General features: G+C 40.2%; 4 protein-coding genes across 5 annotated transcripts in view; 1 reads left to right on the top strand and 3 right to left on the bottom strand.

The window, feature by feature from the left end:
• Positions 1-3,773, bottom strand: part of parvb (parvin, beta) — a 16,381-nt gene extending 12,608 nt beyond the window's left edge. The window contains exon 1 of one of the 2 annotated variants that reach the window (XM_035664484.1): positions 3,471-3,773. In XM_035664484.1, coding sequence (XP_035520377.1) covers positions 3,471-3,585 — 115 coding nt within the window. In that variant the 5' untranslated portion in view covers positions 3,586-3,773. Of the gene's footprint in view, positions 1-722; positions 754-3,470 lie in introns of those variants that run through there. The other variant, XM_035664485.1, reaches the window with a different exon arrangement.
• An 899-nt stretch (positions 3,774-4,672) lies between these two features.
• Positions 4,673-11,870, bottom strand: hdac10 (histone deacetylase 10). Its single transcript, XM_035664483.1, has 20 exons — positions 11,553-11,870; positions 10,104-10,238; positions 9,898-9,994; positions 9,629-9,726; positions 9,133-9,237; positions 8,970-9,038; positions 8,747-8,873; positions 8,465-8,530; positions 8,321-8,380; positions 8,095-8,184; positions 7,699-7,805; positions 7,551-7,618; positions 7,209-7,449; positions 6,981-7,071; positions 6,762-6,847; positions 6,105-6,161; positions 5,902-5,983; positions 5,260-5,448; positions 4,952-5,111; positions 4,673-4,859 (listed from the first exon to the last, which is right to left on the bottom strand). The coding sequence occupies exons 1-20, from the start codon at positions 11,615-11,617 to the stop codon at positions 4,828-4,830; spliced, it is 2,025 nt and encodes a 674-aa protein (XP_035520376.1). The 5' UTR covers positions 11,618-11,870; the 3' UTR covers positions 4,673-4,827.
• Positions 11,871-12,825: 955 nt separating this feature from the next.
• Positions 12,826-14,289, bottom strand: aplnr2 (apelin receptor 2). Its single transcript, XM_035664837.1, has one exon. The coding sequence runs from the start codon at positions 14,287-14,289 to the stop codon at positions 12,826-12,828; it is 1,464 nt and encodes a 487-aa protein (XP_035520730.1).
• A 3,808-nt stretch (positions 14,290-18,097) lies between these two features.
• On the top strand, positions 18,098-20,020 carry LOC118330080 (endonuclease domain-containing 1 protein-like). The gene is made up of 2 exons (XM_035664482.1): positions 18,098-18,410; positions 18,565-20,020. The coding sequence occupies exons 1-2, from the start codon at positions 18,117-18,119 to the stop codon at positions 19,168-19,170; spliced, it is 900 nt and encodes a 299-aa protein (XP_035520375.1). The 5' UTR covers positions 18,098-18,116; the 3' UTR covers positions 19,171-20,020.
• Positions 20,021-20,055: the final 35 nt, after the last annotated feature.

Below are 20,055 nucleotides of genomic sequence, written 5' to 3'. Positions count from 1 at the left end.
TATAATTATAATTATTATTATTATCATCATCATCATCATCATCATCATCATCATCATCATCATTATATGGTATATGCTTTTTTTTTTACTTCATGTTGTAATCCTGCCTGACAATCTGTTGCTCTTTCTGAGCTCTTCCCTTAATTTTTCTTTCTTTCTTTTCTACGTCAAGGGTAAATTAATAGAGGTAGTCAAATGTAGTTCAGAATGTAGTGTAAAGTCTTCTAAGTCCGATTTGATACCAATATGGATGTTTGAGAGTTTAGACTAAAAAGATAGGTTTGCCAATATTCATTTATTTTACATAAATGCATACGCAAACATATTGAAAAAGGTCTTTTTTTTAAGTTTTTGGTGCAACACTACTCTTGAATGAATAACAATGAAACTCCTAAATAATGGAAACAAATACTTCCTGTTACTATGTATACTGTTAAGTAAATATACTTTACCAGCGATTGACGTTTTTTATTATTTATACCGTATTTTCACAAAGAAGCTACATTTTTTAAATCGTCAGTATCACATAGTAAAGAGCAAAAGATACAAAGCCACAGTATAGTAAAACATACATTGTATTTAGTGGTTTAAGTTATACTTTATGGGATATATACATAATAATACATTAATTAATGCACAATGTACCCAGTTCCCTCTCTTTTTAATAATTGTACAATTATGGAGAATAAAAAAAGTCATATAGCAACAAACAAATGACTTACTATTATCAGCATCCATCCTAAAGCTTGTTGTTAGCTATATTTTGTATTTTCAGTGCAAATACTCTTCACCCTAAGATGATAACAGTGAGGATGTGACATAACACTCATCCTCTCGGTGCTTATAAAGCGAAAACATGCTTTTTGCCCTCACTAATACAGCACTGCCTGCTGCTGACAGAGGGAGTTGTGTCTTGTCAGAGAAACGCAGACTTCCTTTCAGTTTATCAGGATATACAGAATGAGCCATACAGTATCTCTGAAAACTAGAAGCAGAAATGTGGAATAGGCAAAAAACTGCCTTAAACAATATTTTCTAACAGAACAAGGATGGCTTAAGTGCTTAACACTGTATTATAATGTGTATGTGCGGTTGCTTAGGAGTTCCAAGACAATTTAAGAAACCCTTACTTATAAGAATACTCCACTTACACTGTTAAATGATTATTCAGCAAATGTGAAGTAACTTTTCCAGTGGCGACTCGTCTCTAGGGTGTTCCCCTTAAAGAGTAGAAAGTACCACACCCAAACGTAAAAGAAACCACAGTTACAGCATGTGAGGCGACAGGCTGTGCTCCATTAGCAAGACTTAACCTCACATACTTTTCTCCTGTTATGCTGATGTCGAATTCTAATTCTAATCTTTTACCTTTAAAACAACCTGTGTATCCTCTGAGCTTTAATCCACTTTGACCACACAGGGGCACTGCACTCTCACAAGCTGCACTCAAAGCTAAAGAGGGCTCCCAGACACTGCTGTGCTGTGGTCATGTGGGATTCCTCTCTGTGCATTCTTCACCTACAGCACTGATTTAGACCCATATGCTGACAGGATTAAGGTCTAGGGACCAGTAAGGATTTTTCCATTATGTTGGAGGTTGATAAATAAAGGAACAGATATGTTTTAATGTTGTATCCTTCATTACATATTAGTACAAAGAGAAAATGCTTAAGGTTCATCTAACTTTCTCTCCTGGTTCTACACTAAACTAAAGGCTGGACCGATTTCTAAGATTTATATATTAATGTTGAATTTAGAGCTGCAGCTAATTTTATTTTCATTTTATCGATTCTTATTCGGGCTATACAATTAATTGAAACATCACCAGAATCGCAACATGGCCAAGTATTTAAAGCTGCAACTATTTTTGATAAAGGTCAAATGTGCAACAAAACAACATTATAATGAAGTACTATAGTGCTGCAGAGATGCCCTGACGGACATATGTTGTTCTCCAGACGTAAGAAAACAAGTTTGTTTAGTACAGACCCAAAAACGGTCACATCATCATGATTTTAATCCTTATTTTCAGTGAAAATGAGAATTGTGATGCAAAAGTTCTCATTCCAACTAATCATAAAGATCATTATTGCAATATATCACCATGTAACTTACTACTATATTGTGCAGCCCTACTGTTTATTATGTTCTCAATTGACAGCACCAGATCATCGTATTTAATGTTTGTGAACTTTTGCCTGAAATATGTCTACAACTAGTCATGTTAGTTGAGAGTCTCTCTCTCTTTCTTTCTCTAATGCTCTAATGGTCAATGCCTTCCTTCCTTCCTTATCATTCTGAGAAAGACTGGTCTATGTTTATTAAGTTCCAAGTAACATTAACAAACAACAAATCTGCATCATTGGTTTCAGTAAAACTTGAGTAAAACGCAGGAAGACTATTCTCATTACCTCATTACATCAGGACTCCACCTCTCAGTCATCATCTAATTTACTCCCTGGGATGAGCTTTCTTCAGGAAATTCCATTCTGGCACGACTGTATTTTTTATGTATATTAGGGCTGCAACTAAAGATTATTTTCATTATAATTAATAAATCTTAACGATTAATAGATTGCCAAAACTGATTCATTGTTGCAGCTCTCCCTTGAACTGACTGTGCCTCATTCTGTGCACATTTCCCCCCCAACAGTCAACCTGACACATAGTTTAAACAACGTTTGGCTGCAAGAATTTTAATTCCTAACAGTTTAAGAGATTTTAAACTGTTCAAACCCAACAGGTTTTTAGACTAATTGAATGAGGCTCCTGAACAATTAACATGTCTCTGTCCTCCTGCTGGTGGAACTCCTTTAATGGAGATTACAAACACATGGTTGTGAGCACACACACACACACACACACACAGGCGTTAAACCTTGCAGCTGTCTGTCTGACCACACAGTGACTGGCCGGTGGGAAGGAAGAAAATAGTTTGGTCAACAACTGGAAAACTAGGACAATAACTGAATGAGTGTTTTGATATCTGAAGTTCAATGAGTACGGAAATCCTCTTATCTTTCACCTTGTCTTTCTGGCCCCCGGTCACTGACTGTATGACTGTATGATCTATTTATGTGTATTACCTCATGTTAAATGCCTGTGGAGTCGCTGAGAGGCTTTGTCTGCTCTCTCATTCGCTTATAAGCCTTTCTTACCCTTTAAAAGAAAACCATACTAAACCAACTACACTAGAGTTGAACATGTTAATGATTGAGCCTATAATTAGTCACTAATCAGGAGCCCCAGATTAGAATATCATACCAGAGGAAGATCTCCATAAAGCAAGTAGCAGAGAAAGCACTATACATGTTGTAAATCATGTGTCCAGCTCATGATTAAAGTGCCACTGATGTCCTGGAGGAGAATATGTTTATAGCGCATCATGTGATTGCAGCAGTGGACAGAAACACAAGGGGAGCAAATCACGTTAAGGATAGCAAAAGGACAAACCAAAAAACATTACTTACCTTCTTTAGACTTCTTTTTCCGCGCCAGGGTTCCTCCTAATTTCCCGAGGAAAGACTCGTCCTTTTTCATTTTAGCGGATTGCACGGTCGCAGATGCGCTGGCTGTTCCAGACATCTTTCAGTGTTTGTGTGTGTGTGTTTACTCTCTCTTGTGTGTGTTGATAATGTCACCCCTCCCTGTGGTGCATTCAGGCATCGGTGTAAGATCCAATCACAGCGAAAAGACAGCCAACTAACACACTGGAGGGCAGACAGCGGACTGGAGGAAGAAGCGCTGGCTGGGCATCCATACAGACCAATGACTCACATGTGAGTAACGGCTTCATCTGTTTACCGACACTTCACCCCACAGCGCCCCCTAACGGCGGGACGAGGGGCAGGATTCACAAAGTCAGGAAAGCCCACACTATTGTCCCTACCTACCCCAGAATATTGATTTATTTATTGTTTAATATGATAATAAATTAATGAATACATCGTTATGTGGTGGAGAGAAACTAGGTTCAAAGGTTCAGGCTTTCAGAGCTTCTTAAGGAATGAAGACCATGAGATGTAGTTGAAAATCTTTCAAAAGCTTGTAAATTAACTGTGATCATTTAAGCAGAGGTAGCAATTCACACAGACTAAAAAACAACAACCTATAAAACAGTACAAAAATGATTAATTACACACAAAAGTCATTCAAAATGTACTTAAAAAGCTCCAGTGTGTAACATTTAGGAGGATTAATGGCAGTAATGGAATGTAATATTCATAGGTGTGTTTTCATTATAGTGTATAATGACCTGGATTTAGGAATCGTTGTGTTTCCGTTACCTTAGAACGAGCCGTTCTTATCTATTGAGGGAGCGGGTCCTCTTCCACGGAGGCTGCCACGTTGAACCGCCATGTTTCTACAGGAGCCCGGCACAGACAAACCAAACACTGGCTGTGGATAGGGACTTTCCCCAGTTTCTCCTACACGCTTCACAGCCTCGTCATTCTAGTACAAATGCGAGCAGTGTTCAGTTGTTTACAATATCCAACTTCACAGCTAGATGAAAATAAGACTCACTAAAACAGTCTATAGTCTTTCCACTGTTCCAACAATCACCGTCGAAATAAATTCTTAATTGACCAATGTAGATGAGAAAAAAGCAGCAGCAGAAAAGATGAATACCTTCCACTGAGTTGTTGTAATGTGTTAATCTACACATCAAAAGACAGTCTATCACAAATTTTAATGAATTAAAATACAGTTTATTTTAGGGCACAATGTTTGATAAAAGCTCCATTTGGACAACAAAGTAAAAAATGTTTTCAAGACTTCTGATTGACGTGTTTCAACTTTCTTTACAAAAAAGTAGCAGGATCAGCTTCAGTGCTCATCACCTCTTCCAGTTTCTGGTGCTGTTTTAGGAGAAAGAAATTGTAATGAAATAAGTCTGTGGATGTGAGATTATGTGTAATGTTGATATTTGATGCTGCTGTTGTGAATTCACCTGTAGTCTGCAGCAGCTTCCAGTCCCCCTGCAGTCTGTGTCTCAGCCTCTCCAGCGCCTCCACATCCTCTGGTAGAGGAGAATGAAGCTGCCCCAGAGAGGGAGCAGCGTCTCCGAGGAGAGCAGAAGCTGTGGGGGCAACAAGTTCCTTCTCACCTTCCTGAAATGACAAAATTACTGACCACTGAAGTAGAAGCTGCCATTTTAAACCTCGCCAAAAATAAAGCCAAACATAAACACCTGTACTTCCACGCTATCAAGGAACGAGAAGGTGTTTACTGTACTTTTAGTTGCCCCAGTCTTCTTACCTGCATGAGTACCAGTGTGTGTCCCTGTGCAAGGCCCTGCAGCAGGCCCGTTAGTTGTTGCCACACGCCGTCACACACCCCACTATCCGACATCCGAACCAACAGAACCAGGCTGGGGTCATACTCGTATCCCAGGGGCAGAAGGAGGCCCAGCACAGCCTGCATGAACCCTGACGCGTCACTGCAGCCCTGTGGGAGGACAAACAAACACGCTTAGGATGTGTTCTGTCATTTAACAAAACACACACACACCGATCCCTTGCACATGGGAGGGGGGCTGAAAACATCAGCATTATTTTAATATGAACGTGAACAGTATTTCTTCAGATATTCCAAAGTACATTGTAAAGACATTATGAAGTTTGTGTTCATCAGATTAAATCAAATGGTTATATGGAATATATGTGTATTAGAATTGCTTAAACTTTCATGCTGGACAGAATTCAACAATTATATTATAATTATATTACCAGTATATTATATTATATTATATTATATTACTTATTACATCGTGTTTTAACCACGACATGTTATATTACAATCATGAAGACAGACAATAAAACAGTAATACTGAATACATGCACACTAAAAAAAACGATCGATCCTCAGAATTGTCATTTCTTTTATTATAACACACATTACCTTCTTCAGACACACGGGAATGTAATATTTGCATTTCTGTTCCTCCGACTCCTTGCTGCTGAACTGCACCAGGACTGTTTTCCTAAAGATGGAAAGATTTCTGTCATCATGCTGTTCACACTGTTGCCGTCTTTCTTCATTAACTCAAAAGGGAGACGAGTTTTATCACACAGTCTAATTCAGGGAGCACAAATGATAATCACCCATTCTCTGTGCCGTCACTTGGGACCGCAGCGTCTCCAACACACACCACCAAAAGCCTGCATGAGGAGAAAGCAGCATCAAATCAGACTCTTAACACTAAAAGAGTTATTAATACACATCTCAACTCGCACCTTTTTTGTAAGGTGGGCGTAAATGACACAGAACACAGAAATAAGTCAAGTCTTTAAAACTACCAGTATACAGGAAATGACTTAAACCTTATTGGCCGTTTCTAATCGAATTTATTGTTTACGTCACCTGCAATAATATCTGACAATTGAAACAGAAGACTAAATGGCAGGGAAATGATGAGAGTGCTTTACTGTAGTCTGTAGATGTTAACTTACCCATATTACTAAACAAGTGTCATATTGCTGTGCTGGGTTTACAAAAATTAAGACACAATGCCAAAACTAAAGTCTTGTTTTGCCTGTGACTTATTCACACTCACTGTCACTGAGACTCTACAGCTCTCTCGCTGCAAGTAACCAAGTGAGCATATTTCCCAAAATTTCGAACTATTCCTTTAAGGATGGATGTTTCCATGTAAGGACATCGTTAAAAAGCAGTCTGTCTTATCGCCCGATCACCTTTCTATCTCGGTTAATATCAACATGCAGCGACTGTACGTATGGATTAGATCCACATTGCTATACCGTTTGCTGAGAGCAGTTGCAGCATGCTGGACAACACACATCATCGCCATGGAGACGTCACGGACCAGAGCCAAGCCGCTGCAGATCTAAGAGGCAGTAAGTAAGTATAATGACATCACCTAGCAACTCATGTGGGCAGGTTGGCAGCGCAAAAACTGTATTTACGAGCGGATCACATCGAGGCACTCGAAAAGTCAAAAATAATATCCTGTGCTGTACCTCATTCTTCTCCATTTTCTCTACGAGGGAAATAAGACCGGAGAGGGTTGTAAGAGCATCGCAGTCATCTGCCTCTTTGATGAAATTCTCCCTTATTGTGGAAAAAACAACACATTGATGTATAATGTAGTAGAAGATTAAATCATAATTATAACTGTATAAACTCAGAGATTACTATGAATAATGCCAACTTAACTAAGTTAAGCATTACGAGCCGCAGCTACATACCTGAGTTTGTTGACTATGTCTGGGTCGGAATCCTCTGACGAGCCGAAGCTTTCACATCCGTCAGGGCAAGCCACGCCATCAGGGAGCACTAAAGCAGCGCGGATTGGAGGAGTGACACGTTTCGGAGGCTCTGGCCACACCTGTTCCTCTCGGCTTTTCTCCTCATCGCCTTTCTCCAACCTTTCTTCTTCTTCTGCTAATTTAATGCGCTTTGTGCTAATCCCAGAAGTAGGTAGCTCAGCTGGAGAGCAAAGGAATTTAATATTTTATGGAGCAATAAATATAAAAGTAACAAGATTATAAAACACTAAAAACAGAAGTGATCATAAAGTACTGCTTTACCTGCGTGTTTGAGGCAGGACCAGTACTGCCTGTGAGCTGATCGGACACAGTGAAGGGACTCGAGTGCACTGAAAAGAGAAAAATAGATTCACTACAGTTATAAAAACACACACAAGATAAACGTCTGACACGTGACGGTGAGACAGACCTTTCACAGGGACCATCGAGGTTTGCAGGTCGAGGCGCAGGATCTCCAAGCAGAGTTTGAACTGTTTGACACACAGACTGGGGGAGGGAAGTCAAGTTGTATCCTCCCTGGAAAACATTCACGCAATAAAACCTTTTAAAACCCAGTGTCCTTCCATGATGACAACAATATGTACAATCTAATATGAAGTATGCTCGTGTATTATTTGGAGTGATAGATTAGATACTAGTGTTTTAAGGTAAAACAGAACAGAAACAGAGCCTGACTAATATGGGATTTTTGAGGCTGTTACTGGTAGTGATTTTAGAGGGGGAAAATTCTCCAGTAACCAACATGGCAACCGATATTTTTGAGATGGAATGAAAATGATGTTAAGTATATGTTGTGCAGCCTGACCTCGAGCACGGCACACAGTTTCCCTCCCGCGAGGTTCATCAAGAGGTGAGTGAGGTGGGCAAAGATGTCGGGGCTGGCACACATTTCACCCTGAAAATAAAGACAGTGGAGTCCAATACACCATTTTTAACTATGACCTCAATATAAATACATAACTGATAATAATTTCAGTAATTTCAGCATACACAAAAAATAAGCTTTATTATGGAGGATGTATATTTAGTACCTCTGGGTCACCGATGGCTGAGTCAAAGCCTGCACACACCAAGACCAAGTCTGGGCAAAACTGTGACAAAGAATCACAGATAAATAACCTCTCATTCATTATCTTCTGTTCGCAAAATGTGAATTTAAAGTGAAAATGGCTGACCTCATATGCAACTGGCAGGAGGACGTGAAAGAAGACTGAAAGATAGTCGCTGTTCTTCATTCCCACCTGAAATATCATAATGGGACCTTATTAATAAACACAATCAGTTGACTGACAATGCTTCGGTACAAAAATTGATTTAATGTTTTACTTTATAAATGTAAAAAATACTTTCGGGTTTCAGCTTTAAACTTGCTGAGCAAAGCTGCTTGTTCGCTCCACTGTGACCCAACTATAAACTGCATATATCTTCAAACGAACAGTATTTCCGTGGTTACTTACTTTGTTCCACGGTACATTTATATTAAATCCCGCCCCTTTCTCTTTGCCAACACTGTCATAGTCCGATTCTCTAAGTTGAGGCCAGAATTTCTGATGCTCATAGCGGTGCCACGAGAAGTAGAGCACACTGGAGGGAAAAAATAAAATTGTATGCAGAATTTAATATGCCAGAATATAACATCCACATATAAAATTCAAGATCCCTCCATTAGGAAAAAGTCACCTTGGATCATCTTCAAAACAGTACTGCACCCCTTGACCATGATGTACATCCCAGTCAACTATCAAAACCCTGAAAACACAAAATGGTTTAAATATGTAGCAGCTTTTGGAGGATTCATCTCTCACACAGTTGCCAGAATGAACAAAAAAAAAAATCACGTTACCTTTTGAGCCCATATTTTTGTTTTGCATATAGAGCTGCTATGGCCACATTATTGAACACACAGAATCCATTGGCAGCACTGCGCATACTGTGGTGTCCTGGAGGTCTGTCAACAATGTCAGAGAAGTGATAGAAGAAGTGTCAAGATTTTAGTAATTATTTATTATATTTACTTATTTATTAATCATTTAGTCTATGTAGAGATTGTAGAGAGTAGAGACAAGGCAGATAAAAAGCTTAGTAATGTACTTTATAATAATATAAAAAGTGGAAAAAGAAGCCAATTTCAGAATTTGGGAAGCTGTAAACTATTAGTTCCACAAATTCCAATTTGATGGTCTCTTGCTGATGACTTCTTTTGTATTGGCTGTCCAGGACTTTACACACTTGTGTTTTATTGCTCAAGGCATTCTATACATATATTTCATTAACTGTTGAATGACACTCTCGGATGCTTGCAATCTGGACTGCTGTGTCTAACTGGTTAACGGCCTCACCTGACCAGAGCCATGCCATTCCTCACCTTCCCCGTCATAACACTGTCCACTAGTTGCAGCGCGGCCCCTGCAGCCAGCTTGGCACAGTGGTAGATGTTCTAGGACAGTAAATGAGAAAGAGAAACGGTTAGCCGGGAGTGAAGCTGATCTGTTTTCACCGCAGCAACCTGAGACAGCAATCTGACCACCACTGAATGAACAAATGCAAGATACGGATAAGTGGCAAAAGCTGGAACTCAGCTGGTCACAATATAAAGTGACGGACTAACTGGGTGGAAGTAGACGTCGCCATATTGCAGGGTGAACTCCTTCAGGTCTTCCAGAGTCATATAAGGGGTCTTCTTCACTGCCTCCAAGTACTCCTCACTGTTGGGAGCAGCACAGTACACGTAGCGGAGTGACTTCAGGAATTTATTTCAGAGTCAGAAACATTAACTGAACCAGGCGGGGACTCTGTGAAGGCATCAGGACTGACCTGTGAACCAGCAGAATGTCTGCATCCGTCGCCTCACGGACCGGCACGGAGACACAGCGATCAGCCAGACCGTTCTTGATCAGAGCTTCGTGACTGACTGTCAGACGCTCAGGCACCTCGATCTTACATGCAGGGCTGGAAAGAAAATAATGTCAAATAATGTTGCATATAGTTGAATTATCTGTTGAATTTTGAGTTCAACATGTGTTCATTATGACCCAGTGAATACTTTGGTCAGTATTTTAATTCAACAAGTGAATTTGTGCCTGATCATTTGAAATTATGTTCCTTTTTTTTTTTTTCAAAATATAGTCAGTGGTAGTCTTTTTATTTTTGCACTTTTTGCACACAAACAAGCTAAAGAAAAGGTGAAAATGGAGTCAACAAGCAGTGGATGTTCCCCTACATTAACAATACAAAAACTAGTAAAAAAAAAAAAAAAAGATGAAATAAAAAATAAAATACATGAATGCAAATGACATAAAGGAAAATAAGAGACAGCAAATCCACTCAGCTATAATTTACAAAAATAATAAAAAATATGGCAAAAGAGACTAAATTGACATTATCTAAATAAATTAGACAAAATTACAATTTATTCTTAAACTGTACTATTAATTCGGCTGAGAAACAGTTGAACAATAATGCTCAATCAGTTATAAAGTCTGTGTATTCAAAGCCCATTGCGTGATCTCATCTCACTAAGGAAGTGAAACTGCTGTGGCATTCACACCTCTGATTATTCCCTTTACCAAGTTAAACAATGATCTTATGGGGAAAAGCCTAACATCGGTTCACACAAGCAACACTGTGTTACTGGGGTTTTGTTTGTTTGTTATTTTGTTTGGTTTGTTTGTTTTGCTGTAAACGTGGCACCCAGCAAAGTGTAATAAATAAAGTGCTGAAGGAGAGCGAAGTGCCAACTAAACTGTATGAGAGAGACACTGGTGAGAATAATAATTAACACTAAGAGAGCGAATGTGATAACTTTAATGTAATACACCCCGGGTGCTCCTCACTAACCGACCCGGCTAGCTACAACAACCAGCAACTTCAGTTCCTACCACTACAACAACTTTAATGTCCAGAGAATACGTCAAATGATTTGAGGACATGAATCAACAATTTGAATGAAATATGTATTTATTTAAAACTAAAAAAACAATCACGTATTTAACCATTGACACCCTTTTTTCCTAAGATACAGGCAGTAGCGTAAACTAGCCGGTGACTCCATGTACAGTTACGTTAACGCTACTGTAACGTTAATGTTACGTTACTTGTAACGTCTGTCTAGAAGCATAAACTAATGAAAATAGGTGAAATGTAACTACAATTATCCCGCCTAAAGACACAGTGGTATACCGATATTCGAGGAAGCAATATTCATTAATGCTTATTTAATTAGCTACCGTTAGCTCGAGCACCAAAGTGTTTTTTGTTACTTACTCAACCCAGAGCAGTTTGTATCTGCTCATCTCCTCATCATAAATCAATGCTGTTCCCATCTTCATTACTTCTCAGTCCGGCTGCGTGGACTCAAACACGTATGTTAGTAAAGTTCAGGTTTCTGCAGTGCAACAGTTTCTTGCTGTCGCAGACTGTTTCTCACACAAACTGCACGAAGCGACAATTAAGCTGCTACAGTCAAAGTTTCACCAAGTGCACAGTGTCAGCAAACCGAGAGGCTCCCTTCATGTCCTGAGTTAAAGCATGTAACGTTACAACCAACAGTGCGGGTAAAGAGCAACCCACACAAATCTTCTATTAGGAGTTTTATGGAGGTAGTCAAATAGTTCAAAGGTGCATTAGCGTCACCTTCTGGACGGAGCTAGGTACTTCTGCAGAAGAGACTTCAACTTTTTTGAATGTCATTATTATTACTTATCTGTTCTTTAAAATAAAGTTAGTGCTGCTGTTTAAAAATGGCTAAAATACCAGGTATACATAGAAATATATGTAAAGGAATATCATAAATCTGTTTTTATTTCACTGGCTAGAAGCTGCTTTGGTTTGGATGGAAATGGTCACTGCTAAAAGACCAAAGCTTAATAATAATCTTTTTATGATTAAAAATAACAACCAGCACTGTGTTGGTTATCACACACACAAATCATTGTCACCTTGCGTCAGTTTTTATTGCTACTTTGTAGACCTACATATAATAGGAATGTTAATACTATCTGTGCCTTGTGTGATCTTTTTACTTTGATTGGATGTACTATGTATTTTTTGAACAATTGAAAGACAAATGTAGGTTTTGATCAATCAACTTTAATTTAATAGAAAAAGCAGTGCACCACAAAATCAATAAACAATTCAGACTATATACTAGTACAAAATATAAAAACAGATCAGATGACATGAGAACATTTGGTTTGAGCTCAACTATATTTTAGGAAGTGGTGCCATCTTTCCTGTGGGAAATATGTGGATTGGAAGCAGGTAATTATGACTATGAACTCATGAATGGTTAATTTGAAAAACATGTTTATTTTGAAAATATTGACATCTGACACAGTTTCTTCTCGGTCCAAATTTAGGCCACTTTGGAATTCAGTCCCTGGACTTCAACAACACCAAAAATACTCCGGAAAACATATCACATTCAATGCTGCTTTACTGTCAACAAACAAAATGACTTAATGTCCTGGTTCCTCAATGTAAAATTAGATTTCATTTTCATTTCAAGCAGCTATCTTTTTGGGTGTTAAGCCATGATTCACGTGGCCTCAGAAATCATCCCACCCACCTCCCCCACCCTCTCCTCCTCTGTCCTATCTGCTGTTTCCTCTTGCGTTCTTGTGGGAAAAGCAGAGCTCCTTTCCTCTCTTTCTTCCTCTCCTCCATCTTTCTCTCCCACCCCTCCCTCTCCTCCTCTCCTGCTCGTCCTGCACAACATGAGGAGAGCTCCTCTGCATCTCTTCCTGAATGACGGGTCGCAGGCAGCATACAGGAGAGGGTTAAGGCAGGAGTTGAGATAGGCTAAACAGGTGACGTACGGGTGAGCAGCCAGTAAAATCTGATCTAAAGAGCAGGAGTATGGGACAAAACCAAACTCTAGCAGCATGGAAACAGTCTTATTAACATGCAGAGGCAGCCAGCACAGGAAGAAGGCCATCACTAGAGTGACAATGACCCTGAGGAGTCTTCGCTGGCGCTTGCGGTCAGGACGAGGGCCCCGTCCAAAATGTCTGTTGAGGAGCTGGGCCAGTGAGCAGTAGCAGACCAGCAAGATGACAAGAGGAAGCAGGAAGCCTATTAGAGTTGATTTAAGACTCAAAGCGGCTGCCCACCACATCTCTGCCCTCTCCCGATCTGCCTCCTCCAGCTCTGCTCCAATCAGCATTGAGTAATCCATCTGGCAGGAGAGGAACACTGATCCAGAGTCAGTAGGGTGAATTGGCTCAAGCTGCCAATCATCCTCAGATTCAGGGTCCATCTCCACCTCCCTTACGGAGCGCAGCAGAAGACCAGGAAGGGCCAGCACCCCCGCCAGCACCCACACCCCTCCAAGTATCCACAAAGCCCTGCTGGGGCAGCTCTGCGGGGCATGGTGGCTGGAGTGTCGGCGTCCAGTCAGAACCCAGTACCGCTCCACACTGAGCATGCTCAGGCTGAACACACTGGCATACATGTTGAGAGCAGTGAGGAAGCTGCTGATTTGGCAGAGGGGTCGCCCAAAAGGCCAGTGGTAGCCCATCGCCGTGTAGACTGCCCACAGAGGGAGAGTCACAAGGAAGCAGAGGTCAGCTAATGCCAAGCTGGCTATTAGAGAGTCTGTGAGTGAGCGTGAGGGACGAGGGATGGAGGGAGGATAAGAGGAGGAGGTGGAGGAGGAGTGAGAGGAGGGTCTGCAGCTTTGTCCTGAGGGATACCCACAGTTTTCCTTCTTCTTCTGAGCAAATGACCCGTGGTGAAATCTACCAGCACTGTTAATATTCTGCTGACTGGTTCTGAAAATGCCAGCACAACAGAGCTTTCCAATTCCAGCATTGTCTCCCGTTCCCTTCCTCTCGACTCGGTCCACGTAGGCCCACAGCACCAGGCCGTTGCCGAGACAACCTACCAGGAATGCCAGCAGGTATACGGATGGGATGATGGAGAAGGAGGGGGACCAGTCGCTGTAGTCGCAGTAGAAGAGGGGAGGGGGAGAAGGTGAGGGGGAGGTGAGGAAGTCTGTCATCTGTGCGTCCGTGTCCTTGGTTTCTATATAAAGTCATTTGCCATTAAAATCCCTGAAGGTTCCAGTACTTTCCTGGCAAGCGGAAGTTTGGTCAGTGCAATGTCTAGAAGTAGAAAGTTCCTCAGTCCACTTAGATGGTCTGAAAATTCAATAAAACAACAAGATCCTTAAATATTTGCAACAACAAATCAAAGTTACACACTTTACTTTTTCTGAATTTTGTCCTAATTAGGACTAACTAGCACAAGAATGTTGGGCATTTAATACATACATTTGATTAAATTACCTGATTAAATAAAAGACTTTTTTTTTTCAATTAAAACACTTCCACAGACCATTTTAGGCCTTTATGAGCATCTAAGTTAAATTAAAGAATTTAATTCCTGCAAGACAATCAGAATCAAAAGTGCGCACATCTAAAACAATGTTTATATGTTCTTCATAAAAAATGCAAAAATAGACAACAGATTGTCACACTGCATTGAATTCATACTGTTAATTTGCCATTTGATAAAGCCTTTATCAAACAGCATGTTTTGCATGCAAAGTTTGCATCCTAAACTATCACAAATGAGGGCAGAGTCCTGTGAGGAATTATGATGAAACTCAACAGACACTTACCTTCGGGTACTTCATCAGCTTGAACAAAATCCTGTGTAATGATCACTGTGGAGCAAAATTCAGTCCTTGTTCTCTCATTTCACTTTCTCTCTCAGTCTCTACATCTGTACTGTGCTGGATGAGAAAGGTATGCCTTCCTCTTAAGTCTAAATATATAGCACTCTACACACACACACACACACAACACACATTTGCACACACCCAGGACCTTTCTTTCTCTTGTTCTCAAACCAGACCACCCCAGCAGAGAGTTACGGGACCTGCAAACAGCCCCTCCCAATACAAACACACACACCTCCCGAGAGACACAATAACACCACATATCCTCCCCCCTGCAAACACACACAAACCCGAGACACACAAACAGATCCCCCCCAAATCTTTTAGGCTGCTCATATTCTCTCTGCACTGACGCAAACACATCCAAACGCACATAAAGTACACAAATGTGTGCAAACACAAACACACTCTTTCTTCTCTGCGTCTTACATGTTCAAACACTCAGTATACAGTGGTCAAATGTAACAACCCACGCAGAGGACAAACAACTAAAAGCCCTCACACCATGAATATACTCAAAAGGCCTTTAAACCACAAAAAAAGACAGTTTTCAGATGGAAATAGACCCTGAACTACAGCTGTGTTATCTGAAGCAATTAGGAGGCCATAATTCACAGTAGAGAAATATTCTAAATGACTGTTTTAGTTGGGCTTATGTGTTGCACAGTCTAAATACCACCAGTTATTATTTAAGTAGCACTAGTAATATTTAAATTAAGAGTGCATTTTACTGTACAACTATGCCTGCAAAAGATTATTGTTTTAGCTGCTCAATCAAATTTGTCTTTGTGATATAGTGACATAACCTCGGTGTCAGTCATAGGTACAGCCCTGGCAGCAATATGCTATCAGAACTACACATTTTAGACACTTTTTAGGCTAAGAGTTATTCCTTTTACCTGCACTTTGTCTCCATCCTGCATAGATGTTTTCACTCATTTTCATATGTCATACTGGGATTTGCAAATACAGGCAATAATAGTATTATGAAGAGTAGGGCGGCCATTATAGTTGGGCATTTTATCAGAATCATTGTTTTGATATGTGGACAATAATAATAACAAATATATCAAACATCAATTTACTACGTTACTGACCAGTCTAACCAGTCCACCACAGCATATACTTTTGTAATACTTAAATGGTTATCATAATACATCGTTTTTCTCATAATATAAGTGGCAGCGACACCCAGCAGTTTCCCTATAAATGGTTAGTTAACGAAGGCGTAAGCTGTTAGCTGTTAGCTGTGTTTGGAGACTCCACTGACTTCTGGTTGTCTCATAATGGTTTTGTCCACAGCAGCTTCTAAAAAGTCTTGAAGAAAAAAGTGTTTGATCTTGTGTCTGTCTGTGTGCTAATCCAAATTAGATTTTGAACAAATTTGATTTAGTTAAGAAATTCTCTAGACAGTCATTTTTAATTTCAAAGCAAACACTGAATTTGTAATATATTAAAATATATAATAGCGGAGAGATGACAGGAAACAGGGACACTGCAGTTCATGGTTGATGTGCCCTCTGAGCCTTGAGATAACATTATGTTACTACATTTAAAAATAAAAGGCATTCAAAGCTGGTCTCGGTTTTATAAAATGATAAAACTTTTACTTCTAAAAGGTGGAGGCAGTGCCCTCGACTTCACCTTCAGAGATGATAACAAAGTTTCGTTTTTAAGGACTGTTTCCATTATGTCTAAGCCTACATATTGGATGTATGGATCAACAGTATAGACACTGGATAGGTCAACATGAGGTTACAGTGTAAACAGTGAAGATGTTCTCATAGTAAACAGGAAGTGTTTGTTTCCAGAGGGGTAGAGGTCGTGCTGCCATCAACCTGTTGTTATGTTTCCAAAAACATTCCAGTCACTCACGACAACATGGTGGGGGGAACACACACACACACACACACACACACACACACACACACACACACACACAAAGCTTCACTTACAAAGAGGCAAAGAAAGGCAGAGTAACTGCAGTAACTGTAGGTTGAGCATCAGAGTGGGAAACAACAGGGGGAAGGATGCGCTGCAGTGTAACAATACAGAGTTAGACCAACAGAGAATGGCTGTATGACAGGATAGACTTTAAAAGACCATATAAATCGACAAACTTCTGCAAACGTGGTAATTGTAGCATAGTCGATACAATTACAGTATTAATTACTGTATTGACAGTGGTCTTTGGTGGGCTCCACTATATATGTATAACTGTACCTAGTAGTTGTCTGTTTTGTTCAGCTTGTTGTCCTGTTTATTTATGCTTATTCTGTGTATGTACATTGACAGCAACGTAAAACCGGAGTTAAATTTCTTGTATGTGTGCACATACGTGGCCAATAAAAGTGATTCGGATTTTGATATCTCTTGCATCCATAAATACTGTTTCCAAGAGCAGCCTTCAGTATTCTGGTTCAATCAGACCGGTCAACAAGGGAACACATTCTGCAGGCTTTCAAATGTAAACTTGTTTGACATTTACACAAAGGTTTGTACAGACATTCACTATTATACATGGTTCCCAACTGATTTTTCTTCTCCTGCAACCCTGAAGATGACATTTGTGATTATGGGTAACATTTTTTAGGCTCAGTGGTTCCAGGGACTTAAAAACACACATCAACTTGATCTTAATTACCTTGAGCAGATTGACATTGTGAAATATCTTACACATGACTTATTTTTTTAAATAACAGCTACCAGAAAGCTGTTGCTACTCTGGACATGTTTGGCTAACCTTTGTCTACGCCAGACACATTCTTAATTATTTTAAGACACATTATCCCTATAAAGAGTTTGTGGAACAGATGGGAAACAGTGACCCCTGTGTTCATCTGACATTAGTGCAATGATGCTTGAATATATTAAATGACTGTAATGGTCTCTTATATTGCCTTTTTGAAACCCCTATGTGGGTGTGCCGGACCTTTAAGATCTCAAAGAACTTTGCTATGCCTGTGTCAGCCACTGGTTAATGGTTTGTCAAATATGGTAATGGTTTGACTACTTGTAAAGGGAAAAAGATAAGAATTTGCATAATGTGCCTGAGATGGTATGAAGCACAGAGGAGGCACAAGTCCACACAGCAGGACGTTTCAAAGGGATTAAATGCACTGTGGAGACATACTGCACGTTTCGTCATGATTGTCTACAGAACAGATCGAACGCTTGTCTGTCTTCTTATCGTTGTGATGGCAGGAGCAGAAGTGCAGGAGAACCTCTCACCTGAGTGTAAACAGTTCCTGTACATGGGCACACTGCCTCGTGGGCTTGAGGAGCAGCCTTTTAAAAAGATTTGCCAGTTCTACGAGGGCAACCCACGATTTGTCACCCTGTATGACACCTTCAACCACATCCCTGTTTATTCTGCGTACATCTTTAAGCGCTCGGATGGCTCCAAGAAGGTTGATGTGCCATGGATGTATGAGCCACAGGTAGGGGCTAAATATTGGATTAATGTCTTTCCCTCTCAGGGTTGAAAAATTAATTTCTAGTGTTTAGGGGAAGAGATTTTGGAAATATCCTTTGGTGATCAGTCTTAATCTATTTACTGTATAGACAGATTTGTTTTTATGTGTATCCTGGCAGCTCTCCACAGTGTCTGGCTCCAGAGAGATGCAGCAGTTCCCTTCAGAATATGTCCACAAGAGTTTTGAAGATGCCCAGGCCGTGCTTGACGACTACTCTGACAGTGTAATCTTTGAACGAGGTCAGCTGAATCCAGACGAGCACCAGGCCAACCCTGATGACAAAGCATCCACGTACACACTGACGAACGTGGTCCCTCAGGTCAGAGAGTTCAACATCGGCCCCTGGAAAAACCACGAGCACACCATCCGGAGGAGGCTCAACAACTACTGCCGTGGCACTGCTTACGTGATCACCGGGGTCACGACCTCTGGGCACACAATCCGCCGCCACAACATCAACCGCCTGGGTATCCCCACCTACCTCTGGTCAGCCTACTGCTGTATTGATTTTGACCACAACGCACCGTACTCAGAGCGCTCGAAGTTCCCTGCATTTGCAGCTAACGGGCTCAACGACAGGGAGAACGTCAAGGTTCAAGAGATGACGGTGCAGCAGCTGGAGGACTTCCTGAAGAGGGTAACTTATGTTGGAAGCTCTTTCCAGCTCTTCTATGACAACTGTGCGCCACCTAATAGTGCCAATAGTGCCCTGCACCTGACTTAATATAGTGGAAAAGGTCATCCATATTCAGTATAGATTGATATTCACACACACTAGTGTCAGTTAACATTTAGCAGCTAATGGGAACCAATCATTTCACTCAAAATCCATTGTTTTTTTTAAACCAATTGATTCTACATTTTGCACTTTCCCTGGGTAAACATAGCTTGCTGCCAACATTTACGGCAGGTTGTTTGCTGCTTAAAATCTTTTTCACACTTAGATAATAGACAACTGTCTTTGTTCTTGGCCTGAAAAGATAATCACACCACTACTACCCTGATAATTTGACTTTTGTTTAATGATTTTACCCAGTATTTATTCTGTAGTTTAACAGTAATTTCAGTCATTAGTTTTTCTGAGCTCTATTCATTGAAGATCTGTAAATGTGGCTGAAACGCTACTAAGTTGACCTTTTAGCTTAGATTTTGTTACATAAACTGTCCCTAAAAGATCAAGATTGCCCTCCATGTTGACAAAGAAAAACCCCTTTGTTACTAAAGTACAATTTAAAACATTACAAATTCTCTCTATTATTTCATATTGTTATTCTGTAGTACATCAATTATAATTCAATTATGTCGTATTAGATGGTGTATGCTTGTTGTGCATGAACTCACCATGAAAACCCAAAGCCTGAGTGGTTGTACTCATTCGCTTTATCACGTTAACTTATCCTTATAATGACTGGGAACCACCTGCCTCTGTAGGCCTTTTGTTCTGCACAGTCAGATTAGGCCAACAGTTTTACATTTTCACATACAGCCTCTAAACTGTAGCAGTACTATGCACCACACAGACTAATGCAGGGCAAACTGAGCCTATATCAAGATTCTGACTTTTCATTTTAGAGTTTTTTGATCCTATACATACACATTATATATATAT

The sequence above is a fragment of the Morone saxatilis genome, unplaced genomic scaffold, assembly GCF_004916995.1.
Source record: "Morone saxatilis isolate NCDOM2014 unplaced genomic scaffold, NCSU_SB_2.0 Contig2, whole genome shotgun sequence".
NCBI classification, from domain to species: Eukaryota; Metazoa; Chordata; class Actinopteri; family Moronidae; genus Morone; species Morone saxatilis.
The sequence above is the reverse complement of the archived record's forward strand: the minus strand, read 5'-3'. Positions and strand labels throughout refer to the sequence as shown.

What these genes read in the sequence shown, in the direction of transcription:
- hdac10 (XM_035664483.1), bottom strand. Translation starts at nt 11,617, where the DNA reads ATGAAGATGGGAACAGCATTGATTTATGATGAGGAGATGAGCAGATAC. An exon ending in TACAAACTGCTCTGGGTTGA is followed by an intron (nt 10,239 to 11,552) that starts GTAAGTAACAAA and finishes TTTTCTTTCCAG; the next exon opens with CCCTGCATGTAAGATCGAGG. An exon ending in GACATTCTGCTGGTTCACAG is followed by an intron (nt 9,995 to 10,103) that starts GTCAGTCCTGAT and finishes TGCTCCCAACAG; the next exon opens with TGAGGAGTACTTGGAGGCAG.
- aplnr2 (XM_035664837.1), bottom strand. Translation starts at nt 14,289, where the DNA reads ATGACAGACTTCCTCACCTCCCCCTCACCTTCTCCCCCTCCCCTCTTC.
- LOC118330080 (XM_035664482.1), top strand. Translation starts at nt 18,117, where the DNA reads ATGATTGTCTACAGAACAGATCGAACGCTTGTCTGTCTTCTTATCGTT. An exon ending in CATGGATGTATGAGCCACAG is followed by an intron (nt 18,411 to 18,564) that starts GTAGGGGCTAAA and finishes GTATCCTGGCAG; the next exon opens with CTCTCCACAGTGTCTGGCTC.